The sequence below is a fragment of the Saccostrea echinata genome, unplaced genomic scaffold (assembly GCF_033153115.1).
Source record: "Saccostrea echinata isolate AGI-Se365-2 ecotype Australia unplaced genomic scaffold, CSIRO_AGI_Sech_v1 ptg000001l, whole genome shotgun sequence".
Taxonomy (NCBI): Eukaryota; Metazoa; Mollusca; class Bivalvia; order Ostreida; family Ostreidae; genus Saccostrea; species Saccostrea echinata.
The window spans coordinates 90020-110073 of NW_026889750.1; the positions used below are offsets into that span (position 1 = coordinate 90020).

The 20054-nt window shown below is 31.7% G+C and overlaps 1 protein-coding gene across 7 annotated transcripts in view; it reads right to left on the minus strand.

Moving 5' to 3' along the window:
• Positions 1-20054, minus strand: part of LOC133182319 (doublecortin domain-containing protein 2-like) — a 54885-nt gene that overhangs the window by 14006 nt on the left and 20825 nt on the right. For 2 of the 7 annotated variants that reach the window (XM_061317125.1, XM_061317117.1), the window contains exons 2-12: positions 16107-16167; positions 9406-9497; positions 9123-9260; positions 8314-8475; positions 6795-6818; positions 5261-5299; positions 3150-3224; positions 2417-2514; positions 1827-1951; positions 1005-1130; positions 240-272 (exon numbers count right to left, since the gene is read on the minus strand). In XM_061317125.1, the coding sequence (XP_061173109.1) occupies positions 240-272; positions 1005-1130; positions 1827-1951; positions 2417-2514; positions 3150-3224; positions 5261-5299; positions 6795-6818; positions 8314-8475; positions 9123-9260; positions 9406-9497; positions 16107-16167 (973 nt within the window). The remainder of the gene's footprint in view (positions 1-239; positions 273-1004; positions 1131-1826; positions 1952-2416; positions 2515-3149; positions 3225-5260; positions 5300-6794; positions 6819-8313; positions 8476-9122; positions 9261-9405; positions 9498-16106; positions 16168-20054) is intronic. The other 5 variants (XM_061317148.1, XM_061317165.1, XM_061317140.1 and 2 more) reach the window with 3 other exon arrangements.

A 20054-nucleotide genomic window follows, 5' to 3' on the forward strand; every position in this document is an offset into this window, starting at 1 on the left:
CAAGACAAACCAATGAATACATGATGTGCATGACAAGGTCACTGAAAGCATGATGTGCATGACAAGGTCACTGAAAGCATAATTTGCATGATAAAATCAATAAATTCGTGATCTGTATAACAGTCTAATGAAAACATGATTTTCATAACAACCCAATGAAAGCATGACTGACATTATGTCCATGAGATGATAGAATGGCAATGAATTATAAACCACACACACTACACACACCCACTTACCTTTGGTGTCCTCTGACTTTTGATCTTTTCATCCTGTAAAATGAAGCAATAGCTGGTGTTATCAAACAGTATTCTCAATATTCAAGTCTCAAAAGCAGATTTAAAAATATATCTTTCAAAAAAAATTGACCAGTCTTTATGCTTCCATGAATATGTTACTAAAGCTGAGGCAAATCTATAGCATGTATAAATAACATTGATTACAGAAAAGTCCTTCTTTCAGCATGCATGAACATATTTTTGTCAAGCCTGCATGTCCCCACATTTTGTTAATTACTCCAAAACAATCCATATTAACTTATAACCCACATATCTTATTGCTGGTTAACTTGGTCATTTGATGTTACTGAGAACTGTCATGTCTTACTTAAGTTGGCCCACAGTAGGTAAAGTTAATCTGTCACATTCACTTTCATGATTGTTTATTTACTGGAAAAAATGATTTTTGAAAGAAGGACTTTCATTGCATATTGGCAAATAAAATACACATATTGTACTCTGCTAAGAATATACAATCATAAGCACAAACATTTTTACATATGCAGATGTAATACAGTGCACATACACCATGTACAAGGAGAATGATGTTATAAAAGAGACAAGCAGTTAGAATGAAATGAAAATGAAGAATGACATTTTAAAACACAGACAAGATCAATTCTGTCCTGCGCAATATGACTAGCTTTCCTATACACTCAGTTATCTATGGATCACATTATTATGACATTAAGAACAAGACAGTTCTTTTGTCATTGCCTATCTAACCTCATCATCATCATTGTCATAATCATCATATTCATCTCCTTGGTTGCCCTCATCTGACTGCCTGCGACTTAATGTAATTTCACTTGGAACCTTGGCTGTGTTTTCTTCTTCAAACAGGAGTTCATCCTATGCATGGTGAGAATGAATGAAGCATGAAGCACACAGAGGTTAAAGACACTACAAAGTGTGAAAAACAGATCTACGACTAGTTGTGCATGGATAGACATAACAAGTACATACACCCAACAGACCTCATATACAGTCAAGACCCATAGTCACCATTAGATATATAAAAGGGGAGGTTATTTTCGCTATAATACCATATAAGGTTCACCCTTTCTAATTAAAATTCAGTGTTGTGCTTGAAGAATTGTCTTTCGTTTCTATATATAAATTGAAATATTTGGTATGTTGCCAAACAGGTCTTTTAGTTTAAACTGGCAGAGTTCCTAGTTTTCATTCAATATTAAAATTTACATAACTCCCCCACTACCCAAATGATTACTAACTGCCTTTCCACAAAGTTTTCGACGGGAAACATACAGCAATAATCAAATGGTGCACCAAAGACTATTGCAGATATGAGACAATAGGATCTATCGAGTTTCTATTCATATAAATATAAACTAGATATATGTTCTACACCAAAAGCAGAACTGTTAATTGCACTTAACCTTGTTATAATGTTTCAAAAAATTTCACTTCATGCTTTTTTAGTCTTTAAGCATTGGTTAATTTGCAGATATATATTGTAAAAATAGAACTTCAGTCAGTACAGATGTACTGTGATTAATGGGGGATGAGCCCCTGGGTCTGGGATACCTTCACCTCCTCCGCAGGGACCTGATCTATGGGGAGGTCTGTCCGTGTATCTTTTGTCTCCCCTACCTCCTTAGCTCCCTTTGTGTGTTTGTTTGTGTCCTTAGCCTTAAAGACACCACCATCATCTGAAGAAAAAAAACGCATAGGTGATTTGAATCATATATACATTCATCATCAGTTTAATTCTTTATCATTCAGTGTATAAATTTCTCCAAAAAAGTACTACTACAGTATAATATTGCTTTTCAAGCAGTAACAAGATGATCTTATAAATAATACTGTATGTGTACTTAAAAAAGCGGGCTTCATATTTTAGCGCTTTGGCGCGGACAACGATGCACTAATTCATGAATATCGCTATAAGGTTTCATTTACTAATACAATACATGGCACGGACATGTGTAGCGCTAATTCATGATTACGCCAACAACTACATACCCCTTGATTGCGCTAAATTTTGAATACGCCAATTTATGTACACGTACAGTATGACATGGAAAAATAATTGAAAGAAATTATGCAAATAATTTGTGCTTGTTCCGAAAGATTGGACAACATTGTGGACTCTATTATAAGTGTTAACCTCTGACCTCTATCATAGTCGGTCTGCTTAGGTTTCTTCTCTGGGGTACGTTTGTGCTTCTGTGGCTTCGTGTGAATTGCACCATTTGCTTGATTGGGTTTCCTTCTGTTTTCATATGAAGTAAAAAAAAACCTCCAATACTATCTTTTCAAGACTTGATAGGTTCAATAAAAAGTCATACTCATTTATGATCATTTTTTCACTTTTTGATGGTGTATTGAAACATAATTGTTAATATGTATATACAGTGTAGTAAATACCAGCAGAAAAAAACACATATTTTTTCAAGATTGACAAGGTACCTTGTCTTGCTACATAAAAGAATAGTTTCAGTTTTATTTTTGTTTCCTGCAGATCTTTAGCATTTGTTTTGTAAGACACATCTACTCAGTAGCATGAGAATTTTGTGAACTGGACAGGCAAGATTGCAATTACAACCTTGAATGCATAAAAACGCTCATAAGATAGACTAGAAGTAATTAACAAAACTGCAGTTATAGCTACATCTCCCAGAATGCCTAACCCAAACAAAGAGTCCAAACCTTCCAGCATAAAAGAAGAGATGCTAGCATGCAAACACACTAGCAACATAAATTCCTCATTAAGTTTGCTATATATATTAACAGGACATAATAAATTCAAGATACAACAATTGAATGTTAACTGATGGTTTGCTATGACATTTGACTCTAAGCTATGTGGTAGCTAGCTTGGTCAGGAATGTGACAGTATACATTTACCTATATTCTGGGTTGGATGCTACTGAGTTGTCCGGGGAGCCTTTGTAGTTTTTGGAACCAATGGGAGGGAGAGTTCTGTAATAAATATAACAAACTTCACTTTACATGATGATTCAGGGATTCCCTTCCAATCAAACATCAATGTCAAACATTTTAAAGACACTGGTATACATGTGTTAAGTAGGGTTATAAACAAAGACTTTTTATGGTGATTATCTTTGCACAGTCATTCATTTCAACAAAATATCAACACAAAGCCAAAAGGAATACACAGTGTTAAACAATAAATGCTATCATCTGGAAGAATAAGCATTTTGTACAGTTCAAAGAAGCAATAACCAAATAACTTCTGACCAATTTGTTCAAAGCTTTAAATTCTGACAGTAGTTCAATGTCAAAAGATATATTCTGTCACATAGGTATTCAGAATATTGAGAAGTACAACAAACTGATAATTTTGTCCTTTTTTCTTAATTATAGTTATGACATCCCCTATACTCCGCTTGATAATTAAATAATCATAGAATATTTAATTCATTTAAATAAATTAAGAGATTTGTTCAAAATAAGTAAAGGCAATTTTGAGATTGCATTTAGAGACAGTTAAAATGACATGTTCTCTTGGTAGGATACAGTAACTAGGATTGGTTGTCCTTGGAGGCAACATACAAATAGAAATGTAATGATCAAATTTAAAGGTATTTTATCTACTTTCTTCTAATCTATGATCATCTACTGTTATCTTAAAATACACTTTCTCATTACTAATTATCCTTAAAAAATCATTTTTTTTTTCAAAGACATACACATTTCCCTTTTCTACACCAATTTTGATGAAGTAATGCTTTCAATTTTTAAAATTCCTTTAAAATAGTTCATTTTTAAACACTAGAGGTATTTCAGCTTAATTTTTATAGCAAGGAAATATATAAGTATACACATATTACAGGTCAAATACGACAGAACATGTTGTTTAGTTCAACGTCATGTTTGTTAGGAAATGAATAATGAAGAATGCAGCATTGTTATGTGGTAGTCATGCAGAGAATGGGTAAAACTGATACTGTTAGATAATGATAATAATGAAGTGTTAGCCATGATATACCTTAAAGTATGAAATTCACTGAAAATGAACAAAACAGTAAAACAATGATAAATGCATGCTCAAATTTATCTGGTATTATACTCAAAGTACACTTTAGTACTGGGTTTAAATTGTCAGACAAAAAAAAGCTAAATGTTTAATAATACATTCAATAAATATATAATGCCCCTCACCCACCATATAATACAAGACTACAAATACTTTCCATATATATATTTACATGATATATATAATTGTTTATTCATGGTAAGGTTATACATATCCCCTAGACCTTGTGAAACTTAATACAGTGCTATGCATAATAAAGCAAGCTGATATAAATTTTGCACAGCATGATGGGAATTTTGTCCTGACTGATTAACTTAACTTACTTATTCAAAATCCCAGGATTAAATCAATGATCCATGTAACCGAGATGCATGCAACATATTTAATTCCTTTATATTTATTGCATTAACATCCCAATTGCCCTGACTATATAAAAAGTATTAGAACATTTACCTGCATGCACTTCCAATATTTAAAATTTAAAGAGATGTTGAAAATGAATGAAGAATGAAACTTGCGTAGTTTTTTAATACGTGTATATTTTTTAAAATCACATTTTACCGTTCCTAAATTTAAAGTTCAAAACAACTGTTGAGGAAAAAAACCCACCCTATCCAACCCCCACCCCTAAAAAAAAAACAAAAAACAAAAAAAACAACAACAATTTTTTTAAAAAGAGAACAAAAAATGTGTGATGTTAAGAAGATATCACAAAGCTACAATGAAAATGAAATGGAGAAAATGAACTGAGAATTATACAATATGAATTGTTTTAAAATGAGATGAAAATTAGAAAAAAACAAAGCATGCTGTTTTTTTGCTGATAATACAAAAAAAGGTAATATTACAGTATATATATGGTCACCCCTTTGTTATATGGTGACCATATAAACATTAGAAAAGGGAAAGTGGGAAAGGCGTGCATGTATAAAACAAAAATTCACTGCAGGAATTTTACCTAGGCCGCTTGTTTTCCCGAGAACCATTCACATTTGAGCTAGAACAAAAGTTTGATCAAATACAAAATATTATACTATACTCCTATTCATCTCAAAACTTGAAAGTCCAATTTAAATTCATTTTTGTTATCAATTGCAAAAAAATCACTTCAAATCAAGTGCAAATCTAGCAGTACAAATATAAATGCAATAGGAAGGACTCAGACAGAGAAACATGATTCTGAATAGACATGCTGACAGAAAATAAAATATTTTTATGAACATAATTCAGTACCTACAACTAGATAGAAAAGGGGGTATTTTTAAATTCCTAATGATAGCAGGATATACATTTCAAAACAAAATAATAAAAACATGCAATTGACTTTACATTAACTAAAGATTCTATATTGTCAGGATATGTTTTCTTTAACTATGAAGTACCATGCACTTTGACAACATACAAGATGACTGATTAGAATTGCAAATGAGAATTAGATGAAGTACACTGGTACTGAGTTGACACTCATCTCTAAGTGTTTCTATAAATCTCTTAGTGTTTTATCACTAAACTCTTGTGGTGTTTTATCACTAAACTCTTGAGGTGTTTTATCACTAATTCTTGGTGTTTTATCACTAACTCTTGAGGTGTTTTATCACTAACTCCAGTCATGTGTCAGTGCAGTAATTACAAACCTTTTATGTCTGTTTGTATAAATTTTATAATGTTATAATAGATATGATGCAAACCACCAACCAGAGTATATTATGGCACATTTGTATATTTATGTTACATTTTGTATATTTATGTTACATTTAGTATTCTGTTACATTTATGAAGTCAGATATTCTTAATATTTGTTATTTGGGCATCTCTTTCTAACAAAAGATTTAAATGAAATGCATGTAAGAAGGGAATATATTTTTTTTTATATTCATAACATTTTTTTTAAATAGCAATTTATTAGGATAGGAGTGCCTTGACTGTCACAGTACTTTGGTGAACACAGGAATGTTTCCCTTTTTTCTCTATCTCTTTTGGGGAAGCAGTACAAAACATTTAAAAGTATCATCTCTCTTTTAAATTAAGATACTATTAAAAATCTCTCTAGTTTCTTAAATTCATATAAGTATTGCTAGTGAACAAGAAATATATATAAATAAATAAAGGAAAAGAAACACTCCATGGAGCCAGTGACTTAATAATGTGACCTTTAACAATTAACTAATATAAGATTTATTAGCTTTCGTCTTGTTCTATTTCTGTGATAGAAAGAATTACTAAGCAGTCACTACATGAGAATACCATATATTTTCATGCAAAGAGTCTAATAAATCTAAACAAAATTTCTAATGCAAGGGTTTTATCTAGAATATGAATGGATTTTAATAGCTTAAAATTTATCTATATACAAATACACTCTGATCAAAAAAACTTCATTGAGCTTAGCAGATGAAATGTATACTAGCCTTTAAAAACTAACATATACAGCTAGAAAAAAATCTGATAAAATGGATGGTCAAGTAGCATATATGATGAGTATGCTATCTCACCTCTCCCAGATAAATTTAGGTCTCCTGCAACGTTCAGAAAAAATTCTCCTAAGTATGACTATTTTATTTTCATTTTGTTTTAAACATGATTTCAACCTTATGTTAGAGTAAATATTCACTACTATTAAATTTTCAGTAGATTTATGACTCCAAAACTTGAAGCATAATAACAGGTTTTAATTTCCATATTTTCATGAGGGCAAGAGGATCAAAAGATCAGTGTGCTAGTGCTAACAAATTTAAATTTGATGTCCTTGTGCAAAGTCAAGAACCACTGGTAAAATCCACCTATGACGTCACTCTTAGTTTGAGCGCTCCATTATTTTTCAGGAATAGAGAGTTCCAAATTATATTGAAAACAGAATTTGTTACGTTCATATTCTCCTTCCCGTACCTCTATCAAGGAAAGAACTTGAAAAATTTTAACAAGAAGAAAAAAAAATATGGCACCGTTGTGAATCGGACCCGGTACCTTCACCTCCGAAGTCAGGTACTCATCTCACTAAGCTATCAAATCTGTTGAATGACAGCAGATTTAAATAATTTCAGTACACTTTTTTTGCCTTACTTTCTCTATATAAATAAATACTATTAATATGTTAAATGTATATTTACAGTGTATATTATAAATGTTCTTTATTATATATTAACAAACAATAATTATAAGCATTTAAAAAGGTGGATTTTACGCAGGTTAATATACTCGTAGTGCTCCATTCCTTAAAAGCAATGGGCCTTGGTCCCTTCGGGGCCTCGGCTCCATTACTTTTAAGGAATGGAGCGCTACTCGTACATTAACCCTTACTTACTTCTGCCAAATTGTACCTTATATTATCTGAAATCATTTTCACTTTTCATCTGATTTAATTACTGTAAGGTTCTGCATCTATAAAATGACTGTACCCCCGGTGCTTAGTAGTTTTACCATGATATTGGAGAAAACAAGCTTATAACAGTTGAATAAACTTTTTCTACCCTGAAAAATACATTACTGTCTTTGTTTCTTTTTTTTTCAACTATGAGTACATCAAAGCAATATGTGACTTGAAGAAAGCAGAAAGGTGTATTAATTCAGAGCTAACACTGATCTTTTTGTCCATCAAACCTAATGAGCCTAATACATATGCATGTTTAGATGAAGAAAACTAACTAAATCATTATCTGTACCAAGCCATATTTTTCAATATAGACAGATGATTTTCAAATGTATTCTATGCAGATTTTTTCTTGGCACTTTTTCTTTTTTGTTCTGTTTTCTTTTTCAATTTTGATTAAAAATTTTTTATCAATTGATATTACATAATAAGCCATCTTATACATGTAATCTTTTAGTATCTTTACACTCAACTGTGAATAACCAAACAATAAAATGGCATACCAATAAAAAAAAAATTCCACTACAGATAAAGGCATGTCAGGCAAGAGAAAGAAATTGATATTGTCTACTCAATACAATAATATTTTGTGTGCATATTTTGAGTGCAACTGGTTGGATATGATCTATAAGCTCTATACGTACTGTAAGGGGCGCGGTGAGGGAATGACTACGAAGTTTTTCCTTCCGTCTCTGGTGTACGTCTTGTGCTTATATCTACTGGCTTTATTACAAGCGACGTATATGTGGTCCTCAATGATATCATCAGCATTTGTACAAACTAGCTCAGAATCTGTGTCCACTAAACTGTAATCAAAACCATAAGTTAGGGTCAAATCACAAACCAATTGGTTCCAAATACATACAACTTTAGGAACACTTCTGACAATAGTGAGATACATTATGCTTTTTTTTAATAATGTCTTGGTTGTTGTGTTTTTGTTTTTCTGCAGTACATTCTCTATACATTTATGGGCAAATTCATCTAAAATACAATCTAAACAGTATAATTAATGTTTAATTCTTAACCAAGAAACGTTGTCCCCACAAACCAATCATTTTTCCTAAAACCATGAAAATTTGACCCCCCCCCCAAAAAAAAAATAAAAAGACCTTACAGTTTCTTTTTCCACTTCACTCTGTGATTAACCCCCCTATCCATTTACTATTCCACTATATGACGAACCCTCCTATCCACTTATTATTCCATTCTATGATGAACCCCCTATCCACTTACTATTCCACTATATGATGAACCCTAGCTCCTATCCACTTACTATTCCATTCTATGATGAACCCCCTATCCACTTACTATTCCACTCTATGATGAACCCCCCTCTCTACTTACTATTCCACTCTGTGATGAACCCCCTATCCACTTACTTTTCCATTTGGTGATTAACCCCCTATCCACTTATTATTCCACTCGTTGACGTACCCCCCTATCCACTTACTATTCCACTCGGTGATGTACTCCCCTCTCTTCTAGGTCTTTAGCCACAGTTTCTATGATGCTTGGGAGATCATTGGCTTTCTTGGCAGGGATTAATATAACATGAGGATGATCAATTTCATCATTGTTAATAGCAACCCTGTAAAAGATGTGCAAGCTAAATTATTTATTCACAATCACTACTGATCACTTCAATCTATGTTTTCAATAAACAATCATGTTCATCCCATAAAACTCGATGAAACTGAAAAGTGCAGACTTTATAAAAGTATCATTATACTTACGTGATGCGCTTGGCTTTGCTAGCAAAAGATTGACTTTGTCTAAATCTGGCATCTTGTCGTATTTTGCTGTGAAAAACTGGTTCAATTCTATTCTGTAAGTGCCAAAAAATAAAATACATTCCAGGACTTCATTTACAGCAGAGGCCAATCTGATATTAAATATTAAAGATTGTTATGGTCAATTTTTTGCTACAGCAAAAGTAAGTCTAGACTAATACATATGAATACAGATTCATTGAGATGTGCAATATCAACAAAAATGTTCATGGTGTCAAATTGAATGTATACCAGTACATGTCTCTTAATAACTGTTTTGCAAAATCCCTTTGTTTGTGAACAAACTATGAACTCTGTCATATTTTCTTTTAGTTGCCTGAAGTGTATAGCAAAAATCATACTGTTTGCTTGTTTGTCTTGCTTGAATACCTATACAGAGAGACAGGGTGGCTCACTTTGTTCCACGAAGCTATATACCATTCTGTGTCATATGAAAATATTAATGTTTGTTTTATTGTTTTGTCTAACATTGTTTCTGTGAACTCGATCTTCACTTACCCTTTGTGAATACTCTATATATAGACTGGGTGGTTTTTGTATTTATTATAAATATTTATCAATAATACTTGCATTAGTCTACAATAGACTCACTGCAGTAAAAAAAAATATTTTCCTTCAACTTTTAGAAAAATGTTTGATTTATTGATGATTTGTCTCAGAGTTTTAAAAAACATCAAAATTAAATGTGAATGAGCTTGCCTACTGACTTAAATCAATCATGAAAGAAGGAAGGAAACATACTGCATTCATTTATGAATTCCACAACCACTACCAAATACATATTTTGTCTAACCATTTCAAACCACAACAAGAAAGGATAAGTGGACCCCCCCCCCCTTTTCCTTAAATCAAAGTGTACAGTCCCGAAATAAACTGTGTCAAATATGGACAGTTACTTTTAAAATGCATTTACATATTTCACATCATTCATCTCTCACCCCTAAAATATTACTTTTTAAGATACATGTACAGAGATGGACAACTGAATATTAAGAGATTGTTAATATTACTTGGCCTTGACATTTGACTGTTGTAAACCTTTAAAAATCCTTTATCATTTTCATTTGATGTACTTAATAATAAATGCATGTCCATAGCTATGTAGTGAAAAAGACAATTTGGTTTTGAAAATATATGTGAATCTATATATAAGGAAAGCTGATTCATTTTTTAATTGGAATTCAGTCACTATTGGATTAATGGGATTTCAAGTCTAGTCTGGCTGGAATTCTGACATTTGTTAAATTACATTCACATGCTCTTTGGTTTAATTATCAGTCAGGTAACATTTGTTAAATTACATTCGCATGCTCTTTGGTTTAATTACCAGTCAGGACTATATGGAATATAAAAGTACCAGATATATCCCTAGCAATTATAAGTAATTGCATAAAAACAGTTTTTTAAACTCTAATGCCTAATAGAAGTCTATACATTATTTAACAGTTTGGTATTAAGTCATGCTTTGCTATGTCTGTGTTATGATAGGACATGTTAAAGAACTTCCAAAAGAGTAGCCAAACATACCTTTAAACATGCTAAAATATATTTTCCAATTAAATTGTATAGCTATGTGTATGACATTGGCTGTCAATATTAAGTACATAAGGTAACATGGAATAAAGTGGTTTCAAACATTAATGTCCAAACAACTTGTTTGGTCAAAGGTATACAAAAAGTTACTTCAAAGCAGTACTTAAGCTATTTTGTGGACAACAAGAACAACACTGAATGAATGTTATAGTGGGATATATAGTGCATGGTTTTGTTTTTTCTTGTTTTTGTGGGTTTTTTTTTTTTTTGGGGGGGGGGGGGGGGGGGGCAAAAACCCATGTTCACATAATATTCTGTTGTCTTGCACATATTTCTTGGACACCTGAAACTAGACCCTGATATCTATATAACACCAGTGTATGGTTGCCAGGGACAATCCCGGAATGACAACACAAATGCACTGGAGGACAAGTAGACAGGTCCTTCATGCAACAAAGGTAAACATCACAGAAACTCTTCTGTCGAGATGTTTGCCTTGTGAAGTTTAGAATATACACCTGACATTTAAGTGTTTGCTTTCCATTGTAGCTGGAGATTGTTAGTCAATCGTTTCTCCTAATCTGAAAAACACAGATAAACCCAAAGACAAAACAGGCTTCAGAGGAGACTAGCAACCGGGAACCAGCCAAGACCTGATGCACAAACTGCACAATAAGTAGTAGCCTTTTCCATGGACAAATATTATATTTACCATTTGTATATTTAATAAATTTTTTCACTGATCTGATAAAAATAATATGTAGATCAGTACCTAGACATAATGGATGATAGATGCCCAAAATAGATAATTTCCATTAATAGTTTCCAAGATATGTATGTTTTTTTTTTTTACAATTTTCGAACAGCATTTTATTTTAATATATTTTCTCCTAATACATATAAATAATAGCATAGTTCATGTATCAAAAATAGGCAAGAGTAGCAAACAGTTCAATTAAAAACCTTTGATCTGATTTTTAGTGCCAGTCAATGCCTTTTCATATTTGACTTAAATCAACTTAAATATAAAGCTAACATTTATAAAATCTTTTCTGAAAAAAAGTTGATACTATTGGTCAGGAGAGGTCTTTTAAATCAATTTTCAAAATTAAATGTATAATTCAAGAGATAAACTTAAATGATTTTAAATCTTCTGAAGCTTTCATTATATTACCTAATGGTATCCAGTTATAGGTAACAAAAATATGCATTTCATTTTCAACAAGAGCACAAGAAAAATGTCTCCTTGCAGGAGACCTTTTATTGTTGATCTTGGGTCATCTTGATGAAGAGGATCAGATAATATATGACCAATCAGAAGATTTCTCTCTTCCTCATGTCTGGGATATACCAGTATCTTATTGTGTTATCAAGGTCTGGAATTCTTTTCAGAAAGACTTTGCAAAAATAAACTTAATCAAGTTGCCTGATACCTTTCTGCAAGTGTTTGCACTATTTTTTCTCAGTCTTTGTCTGTGTGTGTGTGTTGTAATCCCTCTTTATGTACTGTTCCAAGTGCAAAGTAATCAAAGACAAGATCAATAAGATAAGATGATTTCATTCCTATATATAAGAAAAAAACTTTCCAGTGAAGATTTTGCAATATACAGTAGTACCATGTTACAGTCCATTTGCTGTCATTACACTGTATTTGGCAACAGGACAACTAAAGCACCTACATGTTGTCAGAGAGGCTTAAGGTATTTAGCAAGAAATTCTAGAACATTGTGCCAGCCATAATCCAACTAAGTACTTCATTAATACAATAACACAAAATGGAACATTAAGGAGAAATGAAGTTGGTTTCAGAGAGCAAATAGTCAAAAAATTAAGTAATAGAACTTTTACTTTATCAACATGAACACACAATGTGAAATTGAAAAGCAAAATCTTTATTATAAACAATCGAATTCTTAATGCAATGAAAATGAATTTACCATAAAAGAACTAATCCTCGCTTACTTACAAGTCAGTACAGAAAAAAAAATCAAATGGGCAATTTAAAAAGCCTTTCAAGATAAATTATTAAAACCAACAAGAAGCTATTGCAAATGTGAATGTCAGTGTCTTTAAAGTTTGAAATGAATCTGGAAGTTAAATTAAAGCAAAACATTTCAGAGATCTTAAGTAAATAGTAATTAAAAGGGCAGTGTTCGGAATGCTCATTTTGAGCATGTCTAGGGCCATAAAAACTGATTTAATGATTTCCATAAAAAAGGAATGTTTAACTTTAGTTAACCTGTGCAGGGAACTTATATTAAACTTCAGAAAAAAATATTTAACAACAGTTAAGTGACTGTGTCCTAAATGATGTCCTTAGATACCATGAAGGGTGTGGGTGTTTAACAGGCTATAAACTGCTTTAAATGTGTCTACAAGTATACAAAACAAATTGAAACCAGTATTCTGTAGTGTAAACCAATTGTCTTCTTATTTATTTCTGTATAAGAATTAAAAATTAAAAAGCTGTAAAATAAATTTTGCCTTTTGAATGGATGGTTTAGGACTGCCTTTACTAGTGCAATTCACCCAGTACGTATATTAAAAACTGGACATAGGGACTAAAAAAATGTGAAGAATATTTAAGAGTCACACGAGACAGGACAAAGCTAGACCACAATACAAGAAAACTTTTATCAATTCCTGCTACATCACAAATTACATGAATATAGATCAAGAGTCAATTGCACTTTGTAAAATTATAGTACTAACAACATGAACAATCTACTTAAACTAAACTGTGGGTGTAGTCTTTTTTCTTAGATAATAAATTCATCACAGGTTGAAGATCAATACAAATAAATCTGCAGATGTGCTTTTTCAGATTCTTGTTTTTATCCTTGTTGATATCAAAAGGGACCCCCTAAAGCTCTGCAAAACACTTCAGCAAAAAACTTCTTTTATCACAAACAGATGACATCCTAAATCTTTATTCTTTAATTTTTCAACATGGTTAAGGTGTTTTTATGAGTGTTTCTCTAGAGAGATAGGCTGGTGAGATGTGTAAATGAGCTATTCCATTTTATAGATCTGGATAAGACAGCTATAATAGATTACCCAGCTAATCTGACCTCCCGTATCCCTCATAATCAAATTATCCCCAGCCAGTCTTTATACGGAACTATTGATTATGCATTTTATCATCTTTATCTCCAAATCTCTCATCATGACATTTAAATATGATCATTGATGAGAAACACACTAATCAATGTTTGTGACTACAAGAAGGTTTTTGCTTATTCCAGTACCCAAAGAAACACAATATGCTCATCCATAAAAGAATTCAGTAGTTACATATTAGTCTACCCACTCCTAAATTATAGTACATGTATACTTGTATGTGAAATATTCAACATGATTATACATTTCTAGCCATGGATAATAAAAGAAATTAATTAGAAATCTATTGGAATACTACCTGCATTTGTATAGAAATTGTCTAAATCAATTAACCATTCTGCAGATAACTCTTTTTTAAAAAGAAGGTTTTACTTTGATTTTTTCTCTTTGTGCATGGATGCAAAATGCATTCTTGAATGAAAATAGCTTGTACAAAGATACAAGTACACATTGACAATAAATCAATAATAAAACATTTCCTTGACAGTCTATGAACAATCAATTTTAAATAACTGTCCCAATCTTCAGCAAAGTACAATGTAGTAGAAAATCATAAATAAAAAAAATTAAACAGGGGGCACAAAAGCAATGTTCCCTGTATGAAGCCAAATTTCTGGGACATTTATTAGTAATGGGTTTCCTATTTCTACATCAGCACAACTAACAACTCCAGATATACCATAATCTAGCTTTAATCTTTGACTTTTATACTCTCAATATATCTACTCATTCATATTAACAGTAAATTACCAAATGTACATCAGGCCCACATGTACATTAAAATAAAATGTTTCAATTGATATTTGTATACCCATCCATCTGATGTAAGAGAGTCAACATGAAATTATTTTAAATTTACTTGAAAATATAGCAAGTATTTAAACTGTACTAAAATAAAATTAAGTCCAAAATTTGTCTAAGATCAAGAAGATATGACTCAGCTACTGTGAATTGAGTCGGCTCATCAGAATACATCACATTTTTGTTTTGACTTAAAATTGGGCCTTTTTATAATAAATCTGCAGTCTGTATATATTCAGTACGAAAGGTATCAGTACATGTACAGTAAATGTAGAACTTGTCAATTTTTCAGTATTTCAGAAACACACATTTTTATATCATCATAATATAAAATGTGTTACCAGCACATGTGGTTGTGTATATACTTTTTAAAAGTACAAAGCTATTTTTCATATGATGGTAAGGCATTCAATGTTTAACATATATGTGTCATAAAAAGAATTCTACTTTTAGATTATATGAACCATAATCCTATAATCCTCTAACCTGAACTCATTAAGTTCCATTTGTATGTGTATATATAAATGCCTCTACTAGTCTTATAGTCTCTAGGGTTTATTTGGTTGTGTTAGAGATGTTTGTGATTGATACTATACTGTACATAATGACCTCATCCAACTTTTTCTTATTCACATGCTTAGAAATCAATGTTACACAACACATCTTTACAAACACACTAATCACTAAAATGAGTAATGAGTAATGGTCAAAAAACACCAAAACAGCTGCATATTCATTTGGACAAAAATTTCTACGTTGATTTTTCCCAAGTATGACCTTAATATCTTACTCTAGAAGTGAGACCTTGACCTGATATAAAACAATGACCTTCACCTTTACCTAATATCTCTCTCTAATCATGGCCGTAGGAACCGGGGGGTTTTGCCGATATATAGATTACTATAGAAAACATAGCTACTACACGCATGTGCCCCCTCAATTAAAACGGCTGATGACCTTTTTTTTTTTTTTTTTATTTTTGCTTGTCAACAAGGAATTTTTGGTAGTCGATAGTGCCCCCTCAACTGAAAATGTATGGCTGTGCCCCCCCAAACTGAAATTGCTTCCTACGGGCCTGCTAATAGTTCAAAAGTAACAGACAACCTAACATTCGCTATAAGTTTAAATATCTACCAAAATCGTACTACAATTTACACACTGCTTATCACCATTATTTTATAAATACTTACATTAAAATTGGTTTTATTTATTTTGGATGGTCTTGGACTATGACCTTCTATGGCTGTGTATCTGAAAAGACAAAAAAAATGTTCAATTACTGATATCAAGAAAGTATGGGACATTTCTAATATGTCTTATGAGGGTATAGACTGCAAACATAAATGTATACATATCTGAATTAGCATCGTTGCAAGCTACGGGTTTTGTGTCCATTCTATTTCCACAAACCCGGCTTGTGGAAATAGAATGGACACAAAACCCGTGGCTTGCGATGATGCTGAATTAGTAATTATTGCCATAGTTGTTAACACATCAAATTTCTTCATATATGTCACTAAAGTGTTTTATATCCTTCAATTAAACAAAAAAATCAATAGAAATCAAAGAAATGATTGTTTATTTACTAAAGGAGAGCTGGAGTCATTACCAGCAGTTTAACACCCTTGACTAAGTTTCATTTACCGTGCTCAATAATCAGGAATCAATACAAAAATCCTATACTTTTCTTTTGGGCAATAATTCAAGAGGTTTACACAACATTTCAATTACAGTCCCTCTTTACTCCATCACTGTATACATTATTTGCCATCAATCTTGATTCAGCACACAAACATGGACACAAATTAAGATTGAGGGGGGTATCCAGGTACGTTCACAATTAACTCATCAACTATACTCAAACATGGTAGAGGTGTATCAATTCATAATCAATTTTTCTTCTAAGCAATTCAATAACAATAGAACATTATTCAAATTTACACTCTGCAGGAAACAAACATCCTGAAAAAATGTCTATAGATACTCTTGCTTCATCCATTAAGACTGCTGATTTCCAGTTAATAACACATATCAAAAGAATTCTAAAGCTATGCTCAAATGAGTAGAGTCTCATACTCTGTGAGTCTTTTAATCAAACACTGGAACACTGGAGAAAGTAAATGCTTTTTATGGGATCATGGTTGTTATATAACCACTGTTTCGGCTCAGAAGGCCGTCTTCTGAAGACAAGCTGGGACTGAGGAATGTACTTCATACAGTGCCTTATATTGTTAGTACACAGTACTTTTTATAAACATGCTTTATAAAATTCCTACATATTAACTTGTTTCATTAATAAATATTTTATAGGTTTAGTACTCTCCAAAAATCTATTATCAAAACTATCCAATCAACGATTAAATACATAAGATATCAATATCCATTATATTAATAAATTATTTATGAAACGGTCCTGAAATCTTTGTTATGACAACATTGTCATAAAAAAATGTCTCCCTGAAGAACAGAAATGTGTCATTTGTTCCTTACAGAACATTGATCAGGAAAAACTAAGAAAATACTCAGTATTTCCGTGTTAGCATATACATGTACTCTGGAGCACTTATTCAGAAAATTTACATCATTGCACTCATTATAAAAACTATACCTGCATCTCCAAGCTAATTAAACTCTTTTTAAGGCAAATGGTTATGAGCTCTATAAAAATGACCTTGCTCTTATTTGTTTTTGGTTTGTTTTTTTTTTCAACTATAAAATTCACTTTATTTGTAATTCTGGGACATAAAATTTACAATGTTGTAACAAGAGATCTAATATATAGATTTATCCATTGGTGAAATTGATTTTTTTCCATCATAAAAATTACCAAAATAAAAAACATTAGAATTAAGTCAAAATGACATCTGAATTAAAATTTGGAGGTGTAGCAGCTTTTATAATTGCTGTTTGTTCTTAAAACACCATTCTCAAGGCCATGTTGGATCGGCTGTTGGATATATACCTGTATAGAACACAGTTACATTACATACTAATATAAACAATCATATATCTAGTGCCAAACATGTCTCTGTGAACATTATATTCTGTACGTTATATGACATACTTCCACAGATCAATAACGTTGCAGGAGGTGGCCAATTAGACAAGTTTCCAGTCACAGAAGCCAAGCTAGCTTAACTTTTAAAATATGGATTGATTTTTTTGTCTTCAGCTACAAACTGAAGACCAAGACTTCAGTGCCACTATGCCAACAAGAATAAACAACTCATAATTATGAAGAAATCAGTTGAGAAGGCACTGGGATATATACAAATTTATCCTAGCAATTATTTTTAATTATTTTTTAGTTTTGGATCATGGATGTGTTCATTTCAAAATAAAAAAATAACTATTACTATTGATGAGTAAGATAATTCTATGCAATTGTCCTGGTGTGAGAAAGAAAAAACAGCAAAATCATCAATTTAACACAAATTGAAAGCAAATCTCTCAGACTTAACAAGTTCTACTTATATATCTTTTAATTTCACTGCAGTTTTAATTTTGTTGCTTAATTATACGTAACCACAAGCAATCTCAAATATCTGTACACACAAATACATAAACATGTAATACTATGTATATCAAATAGGAGAGGAGCAGGAAGAGGTCAACTGAGCAAACCTATGGTGTCAAGTTTAACTCTGTAATGAACTTATTAAATTAAATGAATGACACTTGGAATTGGTTTATCAACAAGAGAAAGCATATATAACTTATATATAGTAGATTAAATCTGAGGAAAGGACTGGAGTGAATAAAAAATACACTAAGTATTTCAATGAATACCAACAAGGTATATAGCAAACAGTGTTTGGACTCTTCCTGAAGGATATAGATCTATCAAAATGAAAAATGATTCTGATAGATGCATTGCTTCAGCTTTACGCACACAACTCATGGATTTAATTACAAAGAGGGCTCATGACCCATGTGACTGCTCAAAATGGGATGCTTACTCCTCCTAGGCACCAGATCCTCCTCTGGTGTTTCCAGATCAAGGTCCATTTTTTGCCCTCTTTGTACTGAATATATCTTCACCCTTTACATTTATAACTATTCATTTATTTTTATAACCAACCAATATCATGCTTAATAGCATGCACTGATGGAATTAAAATTACATTTGGTCAACAAACTATAATTTCAAACTTACATTCATTAGAATTGAGATATGCATTATATTCAGATCAATAATTAGTTTAAACCCCCATTTTACAAAGGGGATGGGATTCAAATCTTACATTAGAGGCGAAGTAATTTTGATACTTCTTACAGACAATTGTGAGGTTATAAGCAGACTTTAAAACCTGCAACAATTAAAATAGCATTCAGATTTGCACATCTAAATCAAATATTCCTTGGCACACTTCAAACTGCTGCTTAATTCTATCATTAGATGAGATTTTTAGGATAGGTTCCAGCCTTGTGTATTGGTATTTTGTCACAGACCAATTGCTCTCAATAGTATTTGGATCAATCCTAGAGATCTTAGCAGAGGCTTGACAATGTAGTGTTAGGCATTATAGTATTTTAACAAAACAGAGCTTTTTAAAAAATTCATCTGATAATGCAGTCTCATAATATTTTAACAGTTATCACTCAAACTAACCTATTCAGAAATGCTACATACACTTCATCTGTGACTGCATAGTAACCAAACTCTTACAACAGATATACAATGAATGTTTATGATAATGATAAAAAGAAATAAGGTAATTAAAATGAAAATTAAAAATGATCGTAGTACCTGCAAAAATTATATGGCAATTTATTGATTCAGAAATAGAATTATATATTTGCAGGGTAGTCTTGACCCAGGTTCATCATTTTTTGCATTCATGCAAATATTCATATACTGATATTTCTTGATATTTAACCTACCTACAGAAATCCTAAAAATATTAATTAATCTCTGTGTTGACAGCTAGCATTAGCATTTGAAAGATTTTTGTTGTGAAAATAGCAAGATCGTCCCAGTCCTGTCAAAGACACAGCTGGACAATTCTGATTAAGAATCATGAAGTCAATTTTCTGGTTAAATAAAAAAAAATATATTTTCTTGTTTGGACAACACTCTGTATATATTAAAATTCCATTAACACCTCAATGGGACATGAGAATATTTTTTTAAAAAG